General features: G+C 36.3%; 2 protein-coding genes across 8 annotated transcripts; both read right to left on the reverse strand.

The window, feature by feature from the left end:
- Positions 1-8,010: 8,010 nt before the first annotated feature.
- LOC145125381 (uncharacterized) lies at positions 8,011-11,180 on the reverse strand. Of its 6 annotated transcripts, none has more exons than XM_079060842.1 (6): positions 10,924-11,180; positions 10,347-10,586; positions 9,419-9,477; positions 8,845-9,075; positions 8,437-8,781; positions 8,011-8,164 (listed from the first exon to the last, which is right to left on the reverse strand). In XM_079060842.1, the coding sequence occupies exons 1-2, from the start codon at positions 11,107-11,109 to the stop codon at positions 10,389-10,391; spliced, it is 384 nt and encodes a 127-aa protein (XP_078916968.1). In that variant the 5' UTR covers positions 11,110-11,180; the 3' UTR covers positions 8,011-8,164; positions 8,437-8,781; positions 8,845-9,075; positions 9,419-9,477; positions 10,347-10,388. The 6 variants fall into 6 exon arrangements, with proteins under 6 accessions (XP_078916968.1, XP_078916969.1, XP_078916971.1 ...); XM_079060843.1 differs by having other exon boundaries at positions 8,841-9,075; XM_079060845.1 differs by lacking the exon at positions 8,845-9,075.
- A 5,841-nt stretch (positions 11,181-17,021) lies between these two features.
- Positions 17,022-24,807, reverse strand: LOC145127849 (topless-related protein 3-like). Of its 2 annotated transcripts, none has more exons than XM_079062978.1 (25): positions 24,511-24,807; positions 23,920-24,099; positions 23,711-23,824; positions 23,473-23,631; positions 23,224-23,398; positions 23,000-23,129; positions 22,675-22,790; positions 22,448-22,583; positions 22,240-22,349; positions 22,091-22,160; positions 21,948-22,021; positions 21,755-21,850; positions 21,555-21,647; positions 21,354-21,481; positions 21,038-21,275; positions 20,793-20,963; positions 20,628-20,714; positions 19,544-19,693; positions 19,349-19,459; positions 18,499-18,678; positions 18,267-18,395; positions 18,083-18,178; positions 17,785-17,967; positions 17,504-17,691; positions 17,022-17,319 (listed from the first exon to the last, which is right to left on the reverse strand). In XM_079062978.1, the coding sequence occupies exons 1-25, from the start codon at positions 24,588-24,590 to the stop codon at positions 17,175-17,177; spliced, it is 3,339 nt and encodes a 1,112-aa protein (XP_078919104.1). In that variant the 5' UTR covers positions 24,591-24,807; the 3' UTR covers positions 17,022-17,174. The 2 variants fall into 2 exon arrangements, with proteins under 2 accessions (XP_078919104.1, XP_078919103.1); XM_079062977.1 differs by having other exon boundaries at positions 20,628-20,723.
- Between the last annotated feature and the right edge of the window lie 1,892 nt (positions 24,808-26,699).

The following is a 26,699-nucleotide window of genomic DNA, read 5'->3' on the forward strand; positions in this document are numbered from 1 at the left end:
CCCCTAACTGAAATGGCATACAATATTTATGCAATTTAATTTCAGTCCCTAATCTTTCATCTATTTCAAATACACTATCCAAAAAACAAGATGTATCAAGTTCTTAGTAATTGCAGATCAGTCCCTGACGTTCCATGTATTTCAAATTCACCCAACATGAATAAGTATTTTCATATAGAGGTGGCAATCGTGTCGGGTCGAAACACTAAACCGGTTGAAAGTGTTTGACCATAACCCGACCTGTTTAATTAACGTGTTGTGCCGTGTCAATTCATTTATTTTCATGTCGAGTCCGTGTTGGGTTTCATGTTAGGTGTATACCTTAAAATATGTCGTGTCATGTGGGGGTAAAAGATTGAGCATGTTGACAGAGTAGGAGTTGAGTATGTGAAAAGGAAAACTAATAGTTTAGAGGCGGAATAGATGAAATCATAGCAAGTTCAGATGGGAAAATTGAAAGAGTAGGAGCTAGGAAGGCGAAAAACAAGATCATAAGGATGAAAGAGTGGTCAAAGGGATTGTGTGGTTTGAGAGAGAACAGAAAAACTAAAAATGAAGTATTGAACTATTGATCTAGAATGCTAAATGATTTCAACATTACAAAACAACTTCATCCAAATATTTTCTTTTACTTATTGTTTTGGTTTTTGATATTTCTAGCTTATTTAAAGAATTCAAAAAACGTGTATATAAATAAATGAGTCATTTTCAAGTTGAAATTCTCAACCTTGAACTTACCCATTTAATTTTCGTGTCGTGTCGTGTCAATCCGTTTATTTAAATGAGTTGAAATATTTTACCCAAAGCCGTTTATTTCGTATTGGATTTCGTGTCGTGTCAATTTTTGTTACTTCTAATTTCATATTACTAAGGAAACATTTGGTTTTATCCCAAATCAGAACATACAGATCTAATTTAGTTTGATATGGAAAAAAAATTATCCCACTTGCTCATCCAAAGATTTTGATAGATTTTGAATAAAAAAAACATTTAAATACAAATATTTTAGATCATGTCAAGATGATTTAAATACCACATAACATTAAATTATTAGAAAAACTATTATTACATACTATAATCATAAAGACTTTCGGAAAAGATCAATTACAACTATATTTATCTTTATAAATTCTATATTTAAACAAAACAATTCGAAAAAGTATTCAAAAAATCACATATCTAATTTCGCAAGTTTTATTGCCGAAAACATCTCTTCGTTGTTTACTTATTTATTTTTTCAAATTGCCCTCTTGTCATGTAGATGCTTTAAGGGTGAGCATGGTGTAAGTTTAGGCCAAAACTGAACTGTAAGCCGCATGTTGTTTTTTGTAATCTTAAAATTGTGATGTGCGGCTTTTCAAGTGATGCAGTTTTGCGGTTGTTTTCCAGCAGTTTGCAGTTTCTGTTTTAAACCACATAAATAGGGTGCATCGCGTCTTACGAAGTTTCAATTTTTTTTAAATAGCAATGCATATAACTAAAACATATTGGCTCTGATACCACTAATATAATTTATTGCATTCTATACACACTAGTTTGCGTAGCGGGAAAAAAACCCTATGTGTACATACATCCTATGGATCTAGGTTTTACTATTATAGCAACATACTTTAAAAGTTGTAAAATTACTAACATCTTGTTCTTGATCTTCTTGGTTCCTTGCTTGAGATCTAATAATAGCCACTTTGTTTTGGATGATGAGGACCCAAACCAGGTATCCCTCTTTTGCTTTACATCCAAGACACCAAATAGCAAAAAGGAAAACCCTAAGATAGAGGAGGTTTTCAAAACTCACAATAACCCTTTGAGAGTTCTTATTTTCGTAAAAGGAGGTAGAAAAGGAAGCTTGGACGAAAATTAGAAGGTCAACGAGGACCAAGTTTTGATCTCTGGTATCTTATTTATAACCTCCAACTTTATCCTAAAGTCATTCAAAAACCTATTTTCGTCACTACCCTTATTATGGAGGATTCTTGAATATTCCAGTTAATTATTAATGAATTAACTAATATTTAACCCATTTAATTAAATAAAAACTATTTAACTAATTCTAAATTAATTTCCAATTAATTTATTAATCTGTAATGTCCCAAATTTTAGAACAAAATTTTCGTTTTTAATAATAATAAAAATTATCCCAATTTCATTCCAAGATAATTAGATAACCAAAATGCGAGTTTGAAATTCTGAAACCAAATATTAGAGTACTAAACATAAAAATCATTAAGTGAGAAAATCTTCAATGGATGCGATACAATCAAGTCGCACCCTTCCCTTTTCTCTCAAAACGACCTGAAACATTTTAAACTTGAAACTGTAAGCATAAAGCTTAGTAAGTTCCTCAAAATACCATATACAACAACGACCTGAAACATTTTAAACTTGAAACTGTAAGCATAAAGCATAGTAAGTCCCTCAAAATACCATATACAACACAAAATAATGGGTCCACCGTGAATGATGGGCCCCATGCTAAATAACGTTCCCTATCCTGAATAATGGGCCCCGCCCAACATGTTGGAAAAAGTGTTCAAGACAATTAACTATTGAAAATATTTCTAATAATAACAGTTTTTTGGATTGCCTTCAAGACCCAAATTGAGTATAATAAATAAAGGAGAAATTGGTTTATTAATTATTATGGTTAATAATTAATCAGAAACTAATTGGAAATATATTTTGGGGAGTAATTAAACAATTTAATTAATTAAATGGTTGAATATTAATTAATCAATAATTAATTAATCAGGAATGTTCCAGAATTCTTATAGGAGATAGGATTGGACGAAATCTCTCTTGGATAAGTGAGAATTTCGAAATTTGCATCCCATCCCACATGGGATGAAGTACAAAACCTACGAAGGAATCCAATGTTATAAATAGGACCTTACATATCTCATACTTCCTTGCATTTTGGCTTGACTATTTTCCCACCCTACTTCCTCTCTCTATATGGATGATTTCTAACTCCTTTAGGGTTGTGATACCATTAGAGGGATTCTGGTTTGGATCCTCTCATCCAAGCAACTTCAAGGAGGACAATATCTCAAGCATGGAGATCAATATCTACATAAGATGTATGCTATTCTTCTTTATAATTTATGTTTTTCATAAGCTAGAAGTAATAACATAAAAATTAGATCCTAGGTGGGTGGTGGTGATGAGTGGTGGGCGATGGGTGGTGGTGGTGGTGTTTGGTGGTGGTGAGTGGTAGGTAATGGTGGTGGGTGGTGTTGCTTAGTGTGTTTTTTAATTGTTTGTAACTATGTTTTGATTTATATGAATATTATTTTATAATTTTAATTAAAAAAATGGTGTGGTCCAAATTTGTTCTCAAATGTTCTCGCAATAAGAAATGTTATCGATTGAACGCTCCCATATATATATATATATATATATATATATATATATATATATATATATATATATATGTGTGTGTGTGTGTGTGTGTGTGTGTGTGTGTGTGTGTGTGTGCGCGCGCGCACGTGCATGTATGTATGTGCATGCGTGTATGTGTGTTTATGAATTGGGGGGGGGGGGTATTTGTTTGTGTTGTTGGTATTGGTATTGGTGTGTGTTTGTGTTTATGTAAATAACAATTTAAACAAATCCATACTTGGAAGTTTGTTGTTAAATATCAAGATAATTCGTAATTCTTGTTCTCAAATTATATATATATATATATATATATATATATATAACATTCCGTTTAAAATTAAAATAAGTAAGTAAATAAATAAATAAGCCTTAAAACCTCAAGATGTATTTTATATTTTATTTACTTTAGCCCTAAATCCGTACTAATTTATCAGTGCTAGCCACAAGGAGTTAAATGCTATAATTTATGGAAATTGGGAATGACCTTGTAACATTTGGACTTGTAAAGTAAAGATTTTTGGAGAGTAGGGGGTTGTTTCGTAACTATAGACCTAAACTGAAATAAATTAGGAGGGAGGGGACTAAAGTGTTAAATTGGTGATGTTGTTTGAAAGGTCACGGGACTTATACCCATTCCTTCCCCTCCCGTGTTTATTCCATGCGGCTCCCCTAAACCCTAACCCTAGCTGTAAGATCGTCGCCACCCTTATACCCCCTCACTTCCAGCCGCCGTCGCACCCTCATTGTCGTCACGAATCACCAAGAGAGCCGAGCACCACTGCTGTTGTTGCCGGCAATAGCGAAGATCGGCGAAGCGTGGCCACTGTGGCCTCTTCCTCTCCGGCAATGGCGCCATCCCCTCCCACTTCCTTCGTTTTTCTGCTTCTTCATTCCGTCGTCGCCACCGCTGCTACGACGACTGTCCCGTCGCTAAATCCTTCTGTCAGTTGTACACCACCGTGAGTGGGCGGCTGCGTGGTGTTCACGTTAGCGTGTGTGTTTTGCTGTTGTAAAACCCTCTTTTCTCCTCCGCTTCTTCTCTAATGCAACCGTTCGTCTGATTGTCGCCATAACGACCTCCGACCACCGCCTGCTAGGGATGAAAGTGGGTCCAAACCCGGAGCGGTTGACCCGGACCCGGAAACCGGATTTGATGAATTATAAGAACCGAGAACCGGACCGGTATACGAGAATCGGTTCCGATTCGGTTCCGGGTAAAGTGGGTATGGAACCGGTTGGAACCGAAAATTGATAATTGGAACCAGAATTGTGTATTAGACCTGGAAATAGGGATGAGCTTTAGAGTCGGACCGGTTCGGAACCAGAACCGGTTTCCCTATATTATAAGAACCGGGAATCGGACCGCCGGTTCTAGCACCGGTTCCGGTTCCGGTCCCGGTTTTTTGGTTATTTTTCAAACTAGAACCGTTGAAAATGTTATAGATGATATGTTATCTTTCGGAACCTATAAATGATTCAATATTTAACCAAATGATGACTTTTTACATTCTAAATTGAAGTACAAACACTAAATTACATGATGAAAAAAGAATCAAGTAATTCTGACTTCATATGAGTGAGTTATGCGCATTTTAAAAGCAGGACAGATTCTAAAAAATAAAAACAAAATGTTGAAACAGAAAATACGCAGCATTGATATGCTGTCTTCCGAGGTTTATAACTGATTCAATATCTAACAAAAATATGTGTTTGTACAGTCTAAATTGAAGTACAAACACCAAATTACATGCTGGAAAAAAATGAAGTAATTCCGACGTCATATGAATGAGTTATGCACATTTAAAAAAGCGGGACAAATTTAGAAAAACAAAAAAAGTGCTGAAATATAAAAACGCAGCATAAATATTCTTTCTTTCGGGGCATGTTTCTGATTCAATATCTAATCAAAATATATGTTTGTACAGTCAAAATAGAACTACAAGCTCCAAATAACATGTTGGAAAACAAATCAAGTAATTCCGACTTCATATGAATAAGTTATGACATTTTAAAAAACGTGAAAAATGTCAAACCGGTTCCGGTTTTTAGAACCGGGACCGGTTTTCATAAAAATGGAGAACCGGTAACCGGACCTTATTACCAATTTCGGTTCCGGTTCCGGTTCGGTTCTAGTCCGGTTCCGGTTCTGGTTCCGGCAGTTCTAATGCTCATCCCCACCCGGAAATGACCGGAAACCCAAAAACGTGATCGTGACACACTTTGAAAATGAAAGAAAAAACAAATTGTGAACCTGTCTAACTTTCATTTTTTTTATAAAATAAACTGTATATTTATCATTTATATGGTTTTTAACAATCTAACTTATTTTTTTGTACTATTTTTTCTATCATACCTATCTTATTTTCAAGATGAAACAAATATGTACAAACTAGTCCATTTAATTGATTTTTAAACATAAATGAACCATAAACCAATACCTATGTCATATGTGCGATATGATATAAATTAATTAGAATATGTATATCCTTATAAACTATATATTACACCAATATATAAGAAGTTATCAAGTAATAAATAATAACTTAACGAGGAAATTTCAATAAAAGAAAAGTCCATGCTAGTTTAACTATCTGACAAAGTGGGTCCACTTGATGTTAATGGTGAATAGGAAGAACTTTGCAATTAAAATCTTGGGAAAACTCCAATAAAGTCCTTATGTATTGCCCGTATAATCGATTTAGTCCCTATAGTTTTTTTTGTAACTTATTAGAGGTATCACATTTGACGTACTAAGCTCTTGAAAGGCCAAGAACAACAAGCTACAACTAAGAGGTATTCATCAAACTTGATTTTATGTTGTAAATCTCCAATTGTATGCTAGTTAGGGTTTATGTTTTGGATGAAATGAAATTGCATGTGTAACTTGAGAAAACTTAGATCCAAAGCATTAGGGTTGTATGTGCACCATAGGATTGTTATAGTGCTCAAAACCCATCAGGTTGTCGCCTCATGCCGCCATGGACCGCCGCCGACCACCACTGCCCGAGGTGGCAGTGGGTGGTGCCCGATTTATTAAAATATATATTTAATTAATTCACTAATCATCTAACTTAAGGAGTTGGAAACCCTAATTAGGGTTTAGAAAACCCTAATATCAAGAAAACCCTAGTTTTTGGAGTTGGTCGGGACCTACGTTAAGCTGTTAATTAAATTAAAAAAAATAATTAATAATGCCCCTACATTTAACTTAAGGCGATTTTGGGCTTAATGGATTAAGTATTTAATGGGTTAAATGTTCTTACTTAACCCTAATTGTCATGTTATGTGAAAACCCTAGTTTTGTTTGGGCTTTGAGTCGGGCCTTCCTTTTGGGCTTAGGTGTTTGGGTTCTTGTTGGGCCATCTGAGAACAGGTGTATGGATAGGATATGTGGATGGGCTTTAGGGTAAGGCCCATGTAAGGGGTTTGGGCCTAATTTGGAAAATTGGGCCATATATTGGGCCTTGGTTGATTGTTTGGCTTTTGGGCCTTCAGAGTGTGAGTTTGTGCTTTGGACTTAGACCAAGCTAGGTTAGGGTGAAATGGTCTCTTTATCCCAAATATGGAGTTATGGTTATGCATTGGAACCTAATTATTAATTGGGTGTTGTTTTAATGTTGCCAGTTCGGGGATCAGTCAGCCAGCAGCTAGAGTTTTATCCGCAGACTTCAGCAGTGTGAGGTGAGTCTCCTCACTGTTTGTATGGGTCGAAGGCACTAATGCCGGCCCATTTGATTTATGTATTGTAGGAAGACCCGAGGGTTATCCCTAGGCATTGTGTATGAAAGACCAGGAGGTGGCTCCTGGTACACTGTATGCTAATTAGCTAAGTAGAGTAGTATGTACGCTAGTTGTCTTTGTGATGCTTGCATGGAAGACCAGGAGGTGGCTCTTGGCACTTGTGTGTAATACCCAGGGGGTGGCCCCCGGCTTGGCAAGAAAGACCACGTGGCGTCCCGTGGCATAATGGCAAGACTATGTTCGACACATAGCATCTTTATTGATTATGATATATGAATGATATGTATGGCTCATGGTTATGTATGACAATATATGATTTATGTGCTTATATGCTAGACAGTATTCGGTTGATAGAGACCGAAGGGTAGGCCAGCACCAAGATATGCTAGGCAGTATGTTGATGTGTATGGATGTGGTATTTGGGGAACTCACTAAGCTTCGTGCTTACGGTTTTCAGTTTTGGTTTTCAGGTACCTCTAGGTTTCAAATAAAGGAGCTCGGGACGATCGCAACGCATACACCTATGTTTTCCACAATACGTGATTTATGGGAATTAACTCTGATAAATGTTTTATTCAAAATGCTTTCCAATGTGTATGTGTTTTAGTTATATTAAAAATGAAATTTTTTGTCATGAATTTTGGGATGCTACAATATATATATATATATATATATATATATATATATATATATATATATATATATATATATATATATATATATATATATATATATATATATATATATATATATATATATATATATAGATTCATGTGTTTCTTACATTTATTGTGTGCTAGAATGCACCAATAGAAATTTAGTAAAATTAAATAATTATTTAATTAAATAAAGATAGATATTAAATGTGTAACATCCGAAAAAATTTAACAATTTTAAACTTTTCAAAACGACCATTTTACTAATAAAAATGTTTACAACATTATTGTTCTCAAAACATTATTTAAAAATCAGTGTCTCCCAAGATCAATGACATAAAATCAGGATGTGTACGGTCGCCTTTGCCTTGCCACGATTTCTGAAACACCTGAAACCAAAAACCAAAAATTGTAAGCACAAAGCTTAGTGACTTCCCCCAAAGTACCATGTGACATCCCCAAATTCACGGTCATTTTAAAAAAATTTATTTATACTTATTTTAAAATCAGAGTATCCTTTTTGAAGAATAATATTGCGGAATTTGTTCCCAGAAAACATGATAATGATATTATCAAACATTTCCGAAGAAATGTATTTTATTTATATTAAAACATTGGGATGTCATCGTCAATACAGAAACATAAACATAAACAGACTTACATTAAATTACACTAATGATCTATATCTCCTTGAATCCCTTAGCAGAATGTATCTTTAATATCGCTATCTGTGATACAATAAACTGAGTGGGTCAGGTTGGGAAACCTGGTGAGTGCATATAAAACATCCCAAAAATACAGTCCAAAAATTTTGTTTGAAAAACATTATCAAAAACTATAATCATCCATAATCAAAAGAAAACCAAGTGTCATGTATCTCAAAATCTCATATCAAATACTGTATCAAAACCAAATGAGAAAATATCAGAGTCTCAATCAATCCCAGACTGAACAAATGGTGTGTGCACTGCAATCTTCCCGAGCTCCTCTTTTGAAAACTGAGTACCTGAAACCAAAACTAAAAACTGTAAGCACGAAGCTTAGTGAGTCTTCCCAAACTACCACATACCATACAATAACATATACTGGGCCTTGCCCACTGCATTGGGCCCCGCCCGGTATCGGACCGAAGTCCGGTCTAACTTGGGCTCCGCCCACTGCATCGGGCCCCACCCGGCATCGGACCGAAGTCTGAAATATCTTGGGCCCCGCCCACTGCATCGGGCCCCTCCCAGCATCGGACCGAAGTCTGGAATAACTTGGGCCCCGCCCACTGCATCGGACCGAAGTCCGGAATATACTGAACATAACAAAACATAAACATATAACATAATCATATATACTGCATCGGGCTTGCCCGACATCGGACCGAAGCCCGGAACATATAACATATAACACAAACATGCATGAATCACAAAGACATCAAGCATACATAACTACTTCTTAGGATTTCCCCGGCATCAGACTGAAGTCCGAAACACATAGCATATAACATGTAAGCTAAATCACTGCATCGGGCCCCGCCCGACATCGGACCAAGGTCCGGAAACATACAATCTGCATCGGGCTAACCCCGGTATCCTACACTACTAAACGGGCCGGCATTGGTGCCTTAGACCCGTTCCTACTGAAGGGAAACTCACCTCACACTGCTGAAGTCCTGCTGTCAAAACCCTAGCTACTGGATGACAGATTCCCGAATCTGTCAACATCAAAATAACACCCAATTAATAATTGGGTTCTAACACATATCCATAAGTCCATGCTTGGGGTAAAAGACTACTTTACCCCCTAACTTTGCTTGACTCAAGCTTAAGGCCCAAAAGTCTAATAATAGACCAAGGCCCAACTATGGCCCAATTTTCCAAATTGGCCCAAACCTCTACATGGTCTTGCCTTAAGGCCCAATTATTTATTCTTGGTCCAACTCTTGGCATTCTAAAGGCCCAATACCATATAATCATCAAGGTCCAAACTATGGCCCAATTTTCTAAATTGGGCCCAAACCCTCATATGGGCCTTACTCTAAAGCCCATCTAAATATTCTAGTCCATATAATCATTCTTGGATGGCCCATTATTGGCCCAATTACCAAAACCCAATAGAAAGGCCCAAGTGAAACTAGGGTTTCACATAAAATGACGATTAGGGTTAAGTGTTTCTCACTTAACCCATTAAGGACTTACTCCATTAATTCCTTTACTCTACTAGATAAATGATATAGAATAATTTGGGCTAAATACACAATCCAATCCCAATGGCCCAAAGGTGGGTCTCAATAAGTCCAAGGCCCAAATGCTCACAATTAGGGTTTTCACCCAAACATGGCCCAATAGGCCCAAAATTAATGCTTAAGCCTATTAGGGTTTTACTAGGTCCATTAGGGTTTTGCTAGTGGGGCACCACCCACTACCACCTCGGGTAGTGGTGGTCAACGGCGACTCACGGCGGCGGCCACCACCTTACGGTGGTGGTTTTGTGCTTCTTTTCATTATTCATTTGTTAATTACAATTACAATGCTCAATCTCAATAACACACACACTAAGCTAAACACACACACACACACTCACCCTAGTGGTGGCCGATGGTGGTAGATGGTGGCAGCCACCACCTCACGGTGGTGGTGATGGCTTCTTCTCGCGAAGTCCGGCTAAGAAACGGTACACACAACACTTCTTTGTCCGGAATATGACGCAACCACCCACCTGGTTGCGCATGGTGATGACAGCGTCCCGAGATGGCGGCAACAGCAGCGGCTGAGGGCAGCTGAAGGAGGCGGTAGCCACCATTTCCAATGGTGGTGGTGGTTCCTGCCCAAAGATTGCATAAATAACTTCACACATAAAATATATATACACACAGCCACCACTTACGGTGGCAGGTGGTGGAAATGGATGGCAGAACACGGTGGCAGCCACCACTTTGAGGTGGTGGCGGTGGGTTTCAAGCCAAAAACTGTACAAACAGCCCCACGAGCACATCAACCAACATGTATATTCAAACACACATCCAAACAACCACCTCCTAGGTGGCAGGCGTCACCGGAAACGAATAAAATGACGGCCCAAGGGCCACTGACGGCGGAAATGGCGATTCCGGCATCGATTCTACGAGAAGGTGATGAACAGGGGGTTGCGGTTGACTTACTTTGCCGATCCGGCGGTTCACGACCCTCCCACGACGACGACGCAGCTCCCCCTCCGTCATCAGCGACCTTCCGGCGATTCTCGACGTCTTTGGCGGTTCCTTGGCTGTACAGCGCATCTCCGACAGCAACAAAGAGGTGGTGCTCGTCGGCGCTTCAACGGTGAGGCAGCAGGCGGCGGACGGCATGGTGACGAAGGCGGCGGCTGAGGAAACTCTTGGTGGTGGCGGCTACTGAAGTGAAGGGAAGTAGGGTTAGGGTTACCATCTTCCAAATGAGAGGGAAAAAGAAATACGAGATTAATCCCGTGACATTTGAAATTTTGATCCTTTCGACAACTTCAGCCCCTCCTCACGAGATTGTTTTCAATTCAAGTCCAAACTTACCCTTTAAACCCTGATCCCATAAATTCCTTTCATAGTAGGTCCCTAAATTACCAATCAGCCCCCCTAAGCCTTCAAATCTTTTCAATTTAAATCCATTAATTACTAAACGCACGAAATCCTTTTTAAATTAAATCTAGAACCAGCATTTTTAATCCCCCAACTTCTAAAATTGTAACAATTAACTCTCGAGACCAAAGCCTTGCTATATAATTATTGATTTTAGGGCTACTATACACTCATCAATTTATTTATTTGTTTATTTAATAAATGGGGTGTTACAGCATAGGGTTTTCAACCCACAATAATATAGTAAATTTGTTTCTTCACATATTTCATGTCAAACAATTAACCCGATTACTCATCCCCATTTTTTATTTATTCTTCCTTAAAGATTTATCCTAAGGGTCATCTCCTACATCATATTTACCTCTCATCGCCTTACATCACATTTCTTTATATGTTTGTTCCTAATGACTTTTCCTAAGGATCATTGCCTGCATCGCATAGACAGTACTGATTCGAGGATTACTCCCCCAATACATGTCCAGTAAGGATTAGAGTATCATTGCATGAATACGTAGTTACTACATTTCCTGAACTCGTAATTCATCACCTACAGGTTATGAGCCTGCCAGTATTTCCACATGACTTGTTTAGATTAGTCAGTGGTCGTCATCTATACTCTGGTAGATGACTACATCGCAACATCACAGGTCAAGGTTATGGCATCTCCTAATCATCTCTCATCTCGCATCACCTATTTATCCCTTTCTATCATCACCTATCTCTCATCACCCGTCACTACCCAATACATATTTATAAGTATATAATACTTATATGATTAAATCAATTAAACATCATCTTATAATATCTTATCTAACACATAATATTCTTGACATAGATAATAAGCACATAAGCATGTAATTATCCAGATACTTCATATTTATGTGTAAGATGAAAGTAACTATGCACTCACTTGTTAAAGTGACGACTCGAAATTCGGGAAGCGCTTCGCTTCTAACAATTGTATTTTCCTTTGACGAGACCTAGTATCATTATTATTAATTCTTAGTCTAATATTTATTGCGACTAATTATTAGTCTAGATTCATCATTAACTCAAAGTCTACTTTCATGATCTATCAAGTAAGGAACAACCAAGTAGGATCATATCTGAGGTAGGGTCTGTTTGGTATACGAAGTATACTGTTTGGAAATCCCACTTTAAACACCTCACTAAATCACACCCTAGACATCATCTTCGTAAGTAGATCAATCAGTATAACGACTTGGAATCACTGATAAATCTTGTTTATAGGTTCATAATAACGATAATGAACTTAAACATAAGTTATACTTAAAGTAGGGTAAGCATAACTCACTTACAAGGGGGTTTAGCGAGGAACCATGCTCTGTGTGTGCATAACTTCTGAGCCGAAAGCTCTTCTCCTCAGGGCTTTCCGGCGCTCCGGGTTTCGCTACTAACACCTAGGAGGTGCTAGAGAAAAGGCATAGGGACCTTGGGGGGTTTGGGAGAGAATGGAGTTGAAAGGTGTGAAGAATGGAGTGATTTTCGACTATATTTATAGGCTGTCCAGGGGCTTCTCACGTCGTGAGACATGCCTCTCACGTCGTGAGCTTGCGTAGGCGCCAAGGCTTCGCCTGGTGCTGACACGTGGCTCAGGACGCATGTAAAACAACCAATCTCAAAAAATTCATAAATTTCTCATACGAGCTCCGTTTTTGACGTTCTTTATATCCACGCGTAGGTATTGACAAGATCTACAACTTTTCTTTTGACCCCATTGGCTAATTCTCTGCTGATTTTAAATTTAACAGTATGAGAATATTACATAATTTTTACATACAGACTCTGTTTTCGGCTGTCTTTTTATTGTTGAAACCCTATTAATGAGATATTCAATTCTCATTTAGATCATTTTGGCTAAAAATTGACCGATCTAAAATTCGATTTCCGAGCTGTATACTGTTACGCTGAAACTTTGAAAAATTCATAACTTCCTCTTATGAAGTCATATTTGGACATTCTTTATATGCACGCTCTAGGTTTAACGTCTACTACGACTTTCATTTAGATCTCTAAGGCTAAAAAGTAATTTATCAAAAATTCACTTTTTACGTTACGCAGATTCGTGTTGGTTTAATCGTGAAACTTCAAAGGGTCATAACTTATTCGTTATAAGTCGGATTTCAACGTTCTTTATATGTACGGAATCCTTGTGACATATAATATAACTTTGGTTAAGATTATTTATCCTAAATAATCTTCTATCAAAAAGTCATTTTTAACGTTTATTATCTCTAGATTGACTATAGCCCGAATCTGCAGTGTTACATATATACCAACACACAACAAATAACATATACAACAGACAACATGCATACAGGGCCTTCAGCATAACTGGAATGCCCCACCGGCCTACAGTCTATCTGGCAGAGCCTTCAGTCTGACTGGAACGTCCCACCGGCCTACAGTCTATCTGGACCGCTCACAGAACCTTCAGCATGACTGGTACACCACACCGGGCCTTCAGCCTATCTGGACCGTTCTCCGGGCCTTCGGCCTGACTGGTACGCCCTACTGGCCTTCAGTCTATCCGGGCCGCCCTGGGTTTGTTGTCCTTCAGCACAAAGCAGGACTGCCTCAACCCAACCACACATAAACCATGTCGACATATACATAACAGATAAGCATACATATAACATACCGATATAAATATACCGGGTTTGTTGACTGGCCGCACAAAACAATACAGTCTCAACCCAACCACACTACATCAACACATGCAACCGGTAAACATATAGCCAGAACAGATAACAGAAAGATCACTAAGCATAGCATCATCCTATCTACCATGATACAGATCTAACAGATCACTACAATACTCAATCATACGATAAACCAGGATAACAATCCAAAGGGTCGGCCTTGGTGCCTTCGACCCAAAAGTACAGTGAGGAAAGCTCACCTCGCACTACCGAATCACACAGATGATCCATGGCTACTGGCTAACAGATCCCCGAACTGTCAATATCAAGAAAACACCCCATCAACAACTGATCCCACGAATAATCTCTGACTGCAGATCCGCTAAAATCCGCACGCTATCAAATACCAAAAATGACAACCCATTAACATCTAGCCCCTGACTCACACTATGAGTCCAAATTAGGGTAAAAGACCTTTTTACCCTTCCTCAAGCTTGGGCCAAGGCCCAAACTAGATGACCAAAGGCCCAAAATCCAAAATAAGCATCTAAGGCCCAAATATAGCCCAATTTTCCAAATTGGACCCAATTTCTTTCGTGGGCCTTCACCCAAGGAAGTCCAACAAGTCACAACAACCTAACCATAAAATCCAGATGGCCCGACATGGCCCAAAACAACCAAGCCCAAAACCGAAGCCTAAAATTAAGAAGCCCAAGTTTGCTGAGTACGCGGGGGCGTACTCAGCTTGTACGCTCAGCGTACTGCATGAAAGGCTTGTATGCGCAGCGTACATACTTGTGCACCCAACGTACTCATCAGCCATGGTCAACTTTCCAAATTAGCACTTAATCAATTAAGACTTGGATCCAAACTCAGATCTGACTTCCCCAAGGTAGTTAATCACATAAAGTTGCCAACTTTATGTGCATGTATGACTAGTGTGGGACTCTAGAGCTCAAATGAGCTTAATAATTGACTTAATACATACATGGGACCAAAACCACCATAAAGTTTGCACCTTTATGACCAAGGAACCCATAGAATATCCAGATCTTCAAAGACAAACTCCCAAAACGACCATAACTCCCAATCACCAACCAAAAGGACCAAAATGACCAAAAAATGAGCTAAGAAGTAGATCCATGAAATAAAATGGCAAGGTTTGAACTTTATACCTCCCAAGCCACCAAAAGGAGATGCTACTGCTGGATCTCAAAGCTTTCCTCCAAATAACAAGTCTTCAAGCTTCTTCTTCTTCTTCTTCTTCTTCTAGATCCACAAAAACCTCACAAGAGCTCAAGATCACCACACATGGGCTAAGGGACGAATTAGGGTTTTTAGGATATGGAGGTTGGCTTAGAAATGAACAAAAGAGGCTAACATAAAGCTTATATAGGGTACATCACGAAAAATTAGGGTTTTTCACTTTACCCCTCGTACGCCCCGCGTACGAGGTCTCGCACCCCCGATATGACCCTCGCAATACGCTAAGCGTACACCACATTACGCCCAACGTAATTCCCTTCGCATCAGTGCGCCCCACGTACTCCTTAAGTACACCCGACGTACTAGGGTTTCCCCTCAAACCCTAACATATTCCGAAGACCATAACTTCTTCGTTATAAATCCGATTCCGACGATCCATATATCCATGAAAAGGTAACGAGAAGCTCTACGCTCTGATCAACTCGTACCTACCTTACCATATCCTGAACAAACATCCAATTTCCATAAAAGTCCGAGCTAACATATTACCAAAATACCCTTTGGCTCCAAGGCACAACCGAATACCCGGATCATCCAATTTACATCATCCACCCCCATAAGAGTCCAAATCTCAATTCTTCAAGGGTCCCAAGCCTTCTAATACCCAATCCTTGATCACCACCCCGAAATGGGAAAACGATTAGAAACAGGGCGTTACAAAATGATTTCCATAATTGTATGTAGAAATTAGTGGTGGTGGAGGTCTTTGCTATTAATGCTTGTAACACTCATAACACAAGTGTCGTTTTTATGCATTATGATGTCTTTGGATAGTTGCTTCATAAATTTGACAGGTAGAAAATTGTGGTAGTGGAGGTCTTTGCTATTAATGCTTGTAACACTCATAATAAAAGTTGTCATCTATAATTTAAAATGGAATCTTATAATAATAGTAGTGATGGTCTTGTCTATTATTGATGACTAAAAGTTGTCGTTCTTATCTTTTGAAGAATCTTCTATAGTAATTCTTTTGTCACATGTGGAAAAGTCTTCAAGTGTTGAGATCGTGTCTAGCAACTAAATCAAAAAAGAATGCATCATTTGATTGATTGTTGTCTTCATTTGGATCAAACTGATTTTCTGAACTATTGCTTCGACTTTCTTCGTTAAAGACATTATTATTTGGGCATGACAAATAAACTGACAAATGACTGTCTTTTTTAAATTCATCTTTAACAATAGTTTTTTCTGAATTATCATCTAAATCTAAAATCATAGTCTTAAATATTTCTTGATCAGTTATTGATGACTGGTTTATTGATGAGTTTTCTTTTTTGGATTTCGTGGCTTCATAATATTTCTATGGTCTTCTATCTTATTTGTAATATTATGAAGACTTTGTTGGAAATAATTTGGATTTTGTACTTAATTTTGGTATTATGTATTTAATTTTCGTTTGTAAGATATAGTAAAATATTAAACAATTTGTTTAATAAAAAGTTTGTTTACAATAATATTTGTCATATCATTCATTATTTTTTAATTTATAAAAAATTGTAAAAACATCATAAATTGTGCATATAATCTCTATTTTTTACTAGATTCAAATGATTTCAATCCTGTATAAAATTTTAGAAATTGTTTTATACATGTTTTTGAAAACTAATAAATGTCAACAATCGTTTCATAAACAACTGGAGTCCAATATATCATTCTTGATTGGGAAGGTTTCGAGCATCACAATTCACACACATTGTGGAAACACATACTGTAAGAGAATTAGCGAGTAAAATAGGGGCATTATGCTTTTGATTAATGAATAAATTCATAAAATTAATCAACCACTAGGGAGATTGAAGATTATTATAAACACGCCACATCCCTACCTTAAATAATAATAATAATAATAAAAATCTATATAACCGTAGTATTCTACTCGTCAGGTTGACTTACACCCCATTTTCCTTCCGATTCCAAAGGTTCTATTACCTTAACAGCTCCATCTGACATTCCCACCGCAAACTGATTTTGCTCCTGCGGATGCGCTGCCACCACAACCGGGTACGGTCCTTGATTTCTGCAAAAAAACATAAAACAGACAAAATGGTTAGTGGCTGGCCCACATATTAGAACTGAAACTCGCATACTGCAGCTGCAGCTGATGAGGAGACTTGAGCCCTGGTTGGTTTCTGCAAAGCAAAGATACCACCACCCAGGAACTAACTAACTAACTAACTGTGGTTAAGATCGTATGTTCTTACCCGTTTGATAGTGATGGTGGTAGTGGTACTGGTATATATACAGAAGGGGCAATGCGACATCTTAGTTTTAAGTTGTCGGCATCAAATACACCGATATTGCCATTGCAAAAGGAAGCATAGACTAGGCGACTGTTGCACGAGTATGAAGCATAAGATATAGGTGCCGAAAGGTTGTCTTGAGGGACCCACTGCAACACATATATTCACAAGACATAATAGTTATATTATGAACCTTAGAATAGAAACATAGGGTTTCAAGGTAGCTAATTTGAAATTTGTACCTGACGTATGTGTTCCATCTTGTAAGCATTGTATAGTGCCAACTGTGTTTCGTGGGATACCAGCAATTGTGTCTGATCCGAGTGGAACTGGACTCGAGTGTCACCTGTAGCTGACTTACCAGGAGGTAGTTGTATTTGTACCATTTTCCTCTTTTCCCATGAATCAATGCTCCAAAAACAAATCTACATAGTATATATAATACTAAAATCTCATAATATACCAACTCACACAAATTGCATTTAGCCTTACAAATACAAACAACAATCGGTCTCAAGTACTTAAAGGGAAGAAACTCACATGAGCATCAGCAGCCGATGAAACCAATATTTTCAAATGGGTAGAAAAAGCAAGACCAGTTATCCTCTTTTGATGACCTCTTAGCTTCGATTTCACCTAAGAAGCCACATACCAATTACTACATTACTTTAATGACCCAAAAACAAAGGGAATAATTATAATTATAATTACAATAAATAATCACCTCATCCACCCGAACATTGTATATGTGAATTGTTGAATCCTCCATACCAATAGCAATAATATTGTTATCTTGAGGATGAAATGCTAGGAAGGTTGAAGCAGGTGGAGGTGGCATAAATGTTGTCATAACCTAAAAATATAAAAAAATAAATTAGGATGTGCATAATTAAATTCATTGTACAACAATTTTGAAGATATTAGATTTAGTTTTTACATATAGAGTTCATGTATACCTTGAATGTCATCATGTTGAACAATGAAATTTTCCCACCTGAAGCAGACATCACATAAGAATCATTCTTTGAGAGTGCTATGCATGGAACTGCTTCTTCAAGGTTCACACCTGTCACATCATTTGTCATAAGAAGACCACTGTTTGGTTGCCAATGTTGTGGAATAACATTGGCAGTGGCCTTTAAACATCACAACAAATTAATAATCATTAAATATAAAATAAGGATGATAATAATTAAATACACTCAATGCAAGAAATAGCAATGTACTTTTGTATATTTGTGTATGTGTATTATAGCATCCTACATAGCAGTGAAAATTGCTTTGTGTTTGGATGCCACAGCTATAATTAGATAAATTTTTTCAAAGTACATTCATATGATAAGAAGTGTGCTATTTCTTGCATTTAGTCCATTTCTTTGTCCACTTCATAAATTAATAATTATCAAATATAAAACATGTAAATAATAAAGAAAATGGACTATATGCAAGAAATAGTAATGTATTTCCATTTTTTTTGTGTATTACATCATCCTACTTTCATTTCTTTCTATTATAGCTTTGTACTTTCAACTTTTCCCTCATTATTTATTAAGGCAAGATTTTTCAAGAAATCATCTACCAAATGATAGCATTGTAATTGTACTTACCAATTTTTTTCTTATTAGGACATTATACTCTGAAAAGTTGTACCTAATTATAGCAGTGAAAATTGTTTTGTATCTGAATGACATTGCTATAGTATAACTGGATAGATTTTCAAAGTGCAATGAAAAGAAGTAGATTGCTATTTCTTGTATTTAACCCTATAGATAACAAAATTATGAATAGTGTAATTAAGGGCAATACTTTTCCAGTTGGATTTTGTTCATTGCGAGCCCACTTCCACAGCCTTTGAACGCCATTTGATCCAAGGGCTACAACCCCAACTCCAGAATTTGTATAAAGAAGTCGAGCAACCTGCACGCACATAGTTATCTTGTCATCTTGCATGCAACAAAATTATCATGAAAAACTTTAATTTTCTTTTCTTATTATACCTACCCTATTGGAGGCATCTGAGCTGTCTGGCATGGTGACTAGGCGGCAGTTGGCGGCATCTACAATCTCTGTCAACTTCCATGATTTCATCTTATCAGTCACATCATCCAGATTCCTTGCCTTTTCTAAGCTTTGGCCCACAGAATCACCATTCTAAACATAACATAAGATCAACCAAGATGCACAAGAATCAGCATTTCTAGGGCTAAATGCAAAAAAAGGCTACATACTTTCATTTTTTCTGCAGCAATATTGTACTTTCAGTTTTTTCTTGTTAAGGCATTTTAGTATGAAAATTATATCCAATTATACTTCCAATTTTTTTCTTATTAGAACGTTATACTTTGAAAATTTTACCAAAATATAGTTTTGAAAATTGCTATGTATTTTGGATGACATTGCTATAATTGGGTAAATTTTAAAAGTACAACGTTGTAATAGGAACAAATGAAAGTAATATGATTATGATATAATAAACGAGGGAATTTATTTGTGTATTATAGCATTATACTTTCATTTCTTTCTATTACAACACTGTACCTTTTATTTTTTCTTATTAAAGCATTGTAGTATGAGAATTCTATCCAATTATAGCATTGTACTTCAAATTACAATGCTATAACAGAAATTGCTATAATTTGGACGAATTTTCAAATTACAATGCTGTAATAAAAAAAAAGTATGCTATAAGCGTATTGAGAGGGTGTTTGGGATTGCTTTTAAAATAACTTTTTAGACTTTTAACTTTTTCAAAGTTAAAAGATTAAAAAATGTTTGGGAATTAAAACAGAACTTTTCAAAATAACTTTTTGTCAAGAAGAAAAAGAGGGCTTTTTCAAAAGTCATGAAATTGTATCTTTTTGTGACTTTTGGCCATTTAAAAGGTAAAAAGCATTCAAAAGTCGAGAAATTTCATCCAAACACTTTTTAAAACCAACTTTTAACTTTTACTCCTTAAAAGAACTTTTAAGAAAAGAACTTTTATAAAAAAGACTTTTGGCTTTGAAAAGAAATCCCAAACACCCCCTGAATACGTATTTATGTTTTTTTTTTGGGAGGAGAATGAAGTGAAGTATAGTTGACTCACGAGAAAGTTGGAAGGTCTGACAGGTGAGGTTTTCTCCACTTTACAGTTAACAGCACTAGCAGTAGCAATAGCAGAAGAGGTAGGTATCTGATCCATCTTAGAACATGAACTACTTGATAAATATCACATTAACAAAAATGTTAAATCAGTTAACACAACACACACCTTAATTGCAGTTGGTTCAACTGAAGACTTTGATACTTCAAAAGGCGGGGGGGCTTCAGTTGCTCTTACAGACCTCAAGCCAGAAACATTTGCAAGAATCTTGATCCCATTGTCAGCAGTAGCAACAGCAAGAAGATTACCTTCCTTGTTGAACCTCAACCGTGGAAAAATCTGAAATAATAATCATTTAAATATGTATTGATATAATAAAATAATTGTGGAAAAAGAAAAAGAAATTTACTAACCGGGAGTCCACCATCAGCATCTGTGGTAGCAAGAATATTGATACTATCCATGTCCCAAAACTTTATTTGGTTTTCTTCTCCAACAGCCAAAAAGTGGTTCTGAGTTGTGTCAAAATGTGCAACACCACCACTTGATTTCTTTCTAAAACCAGTATAAGTCTTCTTAAGTGCTCCTTCACTTTCATTCCATTCAACAAGAGAAGACTCCCCTTCTTTACTTGTTCCACAAGAAAACAACCTGAAACAGTTGATAGTATCGCAATTTGCAATTAACATTTTCGATCAATAAATAAATGTATTCAAGAAATTATATTACCGACTGCCATCAGCACTGTATAGCATAGTGGTGCAGCCATGACCAGGGGCAGAATAGTCAACTCTAGATCCCATGTTGTCATACAGCCATGCCTTAATCTTACCATCAATTGCAGTTGAAAATATGAACTGAAAAATAAAAATTACAGCTGAATCATCATTTGTAGATATAAACTGTGTATGTATGTATATAGTGACATACATGAATATTTTCTTTCTGATGAGGGCATATAGAGTAAACCGGTGCTTCATGTCCTTCAAAATTGAATAGTTTTCGTCCAGTTAAATCCCACACCTGATCCATTTCCCTGTTAGTTTCCTTCCAGAATAAAAAGAGAGACAGATATTTTCTTGTTTTTTATTAAATCATACAAGGTTCTAGAAACTATTTAGCATTTACACCTTTATTAACTTATCATCCCCGCAAGTAACAACACACAGCTGTTTGTTTGGATGAGCAAAGGCCAAGTCATTCACTCCTCCAACATGAGCATCAATCTGCATGAAAAAATAAAATAAAATAGCAGTTTCAAAAGTATGATCACTTTCCTTTGCTGAGCTGGCAAAATGTCAGCATTATCTCAAGTTAACTCACCTCTAACTGCTGGCGTAAATCGTTTGGTGCACCATAAGCATATAAATGGATTAAATGTTTACTGAAAGCCACACCTGTGACAATGTGGCATCACCATTATTAACTTCAGACCTACAATTTTAAGAAAATAAAAACATACCTACCAATAATATTTCCATCTGGACTCCATTTAACACGGTTCACAGACATGGGTGCATCTTTGGTAAATGAGGCCTACAAAACAACGGACTGTGAGTATTTACATTCAATAACAAGACATGAGAGGTCAATGGCCTCCAAAATATAGTCAAACCTGAAAGGACAAAGAGCAAGTTGACATGTCCCATATCTTGAACGATTTTGATGTCAGTTTCTCACGCGAACCAACTTCCCAAATCGTGATGTCACCATTCACAGATCCAACTAGAAGATTGAAATTAAAAAGTAAGAAAAAAAACACACACACACACATTCTACATTTCAAGAGGGGATACAAATACAATTAACCATCATATTCATACCAAGAAGCAATGTTTGATGAGAAGGATGAAAATCCATAGTTGTTACAGTTGATCCTTGATGCATACTAAAGGCTACAGTTCTTGGCAAGTCCTCCATGGACCATGACACTTGTTGTCGTGTAGATTGATATGTAACCTGAAGATATGTGTGGCATAAATGATAAACTTCATGGGAATTCATGCAATAAGACATGGAATATGCAGATGTTCTTTAATGTTAGTGTTACCTCTTCAACTGGCTGTGTAGGACGCAAACGTTTCATTAATTGTTCATGATCAGGACTCTGATACTCCGCCATACCAAGTGTTGTAAGGGGTGTTGCAGCACGTTTCAAAAAGGATACTGTTGGATCACATATGAAAAATACTAAGTTTCTATTGCTTTTCCCATTAAGGCAAAAGAGGAACAAATAAACTTTGACTACATAGTTTTTGTTTACTAGTCAAATCACGCATAGACTTACTCGTTATAACCACCAGTTACGGATAGTGTTAGAGTAAGACTAATACACAACCAACTTGTATGCAAAGAACTCAATGTGCAACCCTAACCTTGATTTGGTGGAGCAGCTAAAGATGATGCAGAAACAACACCTGCCTGGACAGAAGAAGAAGCAGCAGCATTTGCCATCCAACCTGCTAAAGCATTAGCATTTGCATTGGCTGCAGTAGGGGGAAAGGGCTGAAATGTAATTTCATGAAAACAATCTATTAGAACTTAGAAGAGTACATAACCTAGGGGCAAGAAGGTCATTAATATAAAAAAGGCATCATACACCATGTGCTCCAAGCGATGTATAAACACTGGGTTTCGTGACTGCAGCAGGTGAAAGATTGACAGGTGTAGGTACGATACTTCCATTTGCAGGTGTGCATGAGTGGTCTATGAATAAAGTCTTGATATCTGGATTTGGCCTTGGATTCTTACACAACTGGTGTTGCCAATTTAAACTGGATAGATCATAGAGCACAAAATCATTATTATAATTCCAATTTAAACAACTAACAGATAACTGAAGTCTTACCTTTGGTTAATCAGAGTCCTCAATCTTGATGACTTCAAGGTAGGAAAAACAAGCTTTTCTCGGAAAAGGGGATTTGCTTCTATTAGCTTTTTAAGCTCTACTAACATGATGCTACGAGCTGTTTTAGTATCACCATACTTGGATAGCTGCTCATTTTCCCTGTAATCGAAAAGTTTAATTAGTAAATGAACAATAAATCATAATAAACTGGAAACTTTAGGCAAAAGGAGCACATTACCTGAAATTTGTAAGTGTCAAGAGCTGTGTAATTTCCTTAAATAAATCTTCATTGAATGTTGAGAAGACTTTCAGATCATTTACCAATATCTCAACTGCCTTTGGCTTGTCTTGCCTAGTAAAGTCAGGTACAATCATCCATAGGTAGTCTCAACTTAGATTAACATATCAATCACCATATTCAACATGAAGGATTCAGTCAAGTCTTACCTATCAAGAGCTTCAAGATACTTCTGTTTTCTGATTTCAAAGAAAATCTTCATTGAGTATCGGTTATCATCAACCTTGGTGTATCCAGACAGGTATTTCTCAACTTCATCCCATTCGCCAGCATGGACTTTCTCCTCAAAATACTTAACATTAAAGTAAAATCCAGATTCTTGTTCAAGCCTACACAAACACGTAACTGTAATAAACATCTAATCACACTGATTTAACGCTAGAATCTAGCTTCATCGCAAAATAGGTAACACGAAAATCTAATTGATAAACCCATCCAACATTTCCCCACAAAAGCACACAATAAACCAGTCAAAAACTCCGATTACTAATCCGTGCATCATAGTTCAAGCTTCGATATTCGTCAAATATAGAATCCAAAAAGTTCGGGTGAGAATTTACGTTTTTGTTACTCATTATATCTCGAAATGGAAACAGAGGTCGCAACAGCGAAACAAGTACATCCAGACAAATTGAACCTCACAAACAAACTATAATAAAAACACAAAAACGATTTAAACAATTTCTTCCTTGAAATTTACACATCACCTGACGAGATATATATTAGAAAGAGAGAGATACCTGTGTACAGCCTCCTTAAACTTCTCCTCTTCGAGAAATTGAAGTATAAGAAACACCAATTCTCTACTCAGTGACGACATTGAAACAAATTATCATCAACAAAGTCCCAAAAACCGAGATCAAAGCACCTAAACCCAACAAAATCAGCTGTATTTCTAGGGTTTTCAGCAAAAGTCCAATGTATAAATTTCCAAGGAAGCGAAGAAGATAGAAAGAGAGAGAGAGAGAGAGAGAGAGAGAGAGAGAGAGAGAAAAGGAAAAGAGAAAGTTGGGGTGGGGGGGACTTAGTCTCGCGATCTTCGATGAGTATTTTGGCAGAAGAGTCTACCATTTTCTACTGGTCTTATCAAAATTATAAGTACATCTGCCTATCATTGCGTTTAAAGTGGAATCCTATAAGCTATACTGCTTATCATTTGCGAAGTGGTAGATGACGTGAGTGTACTGTTTGGCGGATTTGAAATGAGTGATTGAAATTTGGTTGAATATTCGAGTTCAGTTACGCCACGGAGGCACCTGCCATATTTATTTATCATTTTTTTAATTTTAAGTGTCGCTTTCGTTTTGTGTACTAGTTTTTAATTTTATCACGGGATTGTAATTTATCGAGAGTTATTGAACAATAGACGAGAAATCGAGAAGAGAAAGTGGTGGTGTGGTTGAGATGAGATGGATAAGTGGGGCCACGCTCGAGTCATCCGTTAAGTTCGGATTCACTGATTTTTTTTCTTTTGATATTTTAATTTTAATTAAATAAAAAATCTACGTAAAATTGAATAGATGGATTTGCTAAACGTTACATGGGTATTCGATAATTATAATTGATAATTTTGTTTTTAGGGCTAATTACTAATTTAGCCAAATTAAGGAAGCATTAGCAATTTTTAGCCAAAAATTAGTAAATGTCCAAATATAGCCCACGAAACCGTATGTTTCTATATTCGTCTACTGTTTCACCAATTCGTCTACTGTTTCGTGTTTTGTATAAATTTTTTTTTTCATTTCTAAGATACAAAACCGTAGGTTTTTTAAAACTTACGGTTTCCTCTCGGTTTAGCTACGGTTTCCCAAACCGTAGCTTACGGTTTTGGGAAAAAAATACGGTTTTTTTTAAAGTCTACTGTCTTGGGGTTTAATCTACTGTTTTGTCAAAAAAGCTACGGTTTTTTTTTTTTTTTTTTTTTTTTGTGATATAGAGTATTAAAAATAGTGTTTATAAGATGTAGAATTATTTTAACAATTATTTTGTTAAATTTTTTTTAGAATTCAAAACATTAGACTTTAAAAAAATATAAAAAATAAAAAAAAAATCGTATTCTTTTTGTGATATAGAGTATTAAAAAGAGTGCTTATAAGATGTAGAATTATTTTAACAATTATATTGTTTATAAAATGTAGAGTTGTTTTTTGACAATTATTTTGTTAAAAAATATTTTTTTGTAAAATATAAACTAGTTTTTTAAGAATTAATACAATAATTTTTTGCTAAATTGTAGATTATTTTTTTGAACTTGTTGACTGATTTTTTTGGTAAATTTGACTACTTTTTTGGTACACTTGACTACTTTTTTGGTTTTATATACATACCTACGGTTTTTTTTTTCAAAAAAAAAAATCACAGCATCATCAAAATATACAAATGTTTATTTATTGGTTATAATTTTTTTTTAAAAAAAAACGGAAAAAAATAAAACTGTAGGTTTTTTGGAAACCTAAGGTGTACAACTTTTTACTACACAAACTATGCATTAAATGCTTGTATACCGTAGGTTTAAAAAAAACATACGGTTTCGCTATTTTTTTTTTGAGTTTAAAAAAAAAATCATGAAATTATACTATATATCAAATTCCGATCATGTTGGATCAAATTTAAAAAAAAAACGAAAAAAAACAAATACTTCCGGTTCGACGAAACCGTAGGTGTACAAGTCGACTCTGCACAAACTGTGCATTGGGCACTTGTACACCGTAGGTTTCGTATGAAACCTACGGTTTTATTTTTATTTTTTTCGATTTTTTCAAATAAAAACTTAACCTCATATGCAAAACCTACTCCTAATCACGAACCCGGTAAAATTTTGATGAAAAGTAGACAAACCTGGTTGTTCTTCGGGTGCTCCATTGAGAGAAAACAGTAGGCAAACCAAAAAAACAATAGTAAAAAATGACCTAATATGAACAATTAACCA

The sequence above is a fragment of the Lactuca virosa genome, chromosome 7 (assembly GCF_052849685.1).
Source record: "Lactuca virosa cultivar CGN04683 chromosome 7, Lactuca_virosa_CGN04683_v6, whole genome shotgun sequence".
Lineage (NCBI taxonomy): Eukaryota > Viridiplantae > Streptophyta > Magnoliopsida > Asterales > Asteraceae > Lactuca > Lactuca virosa.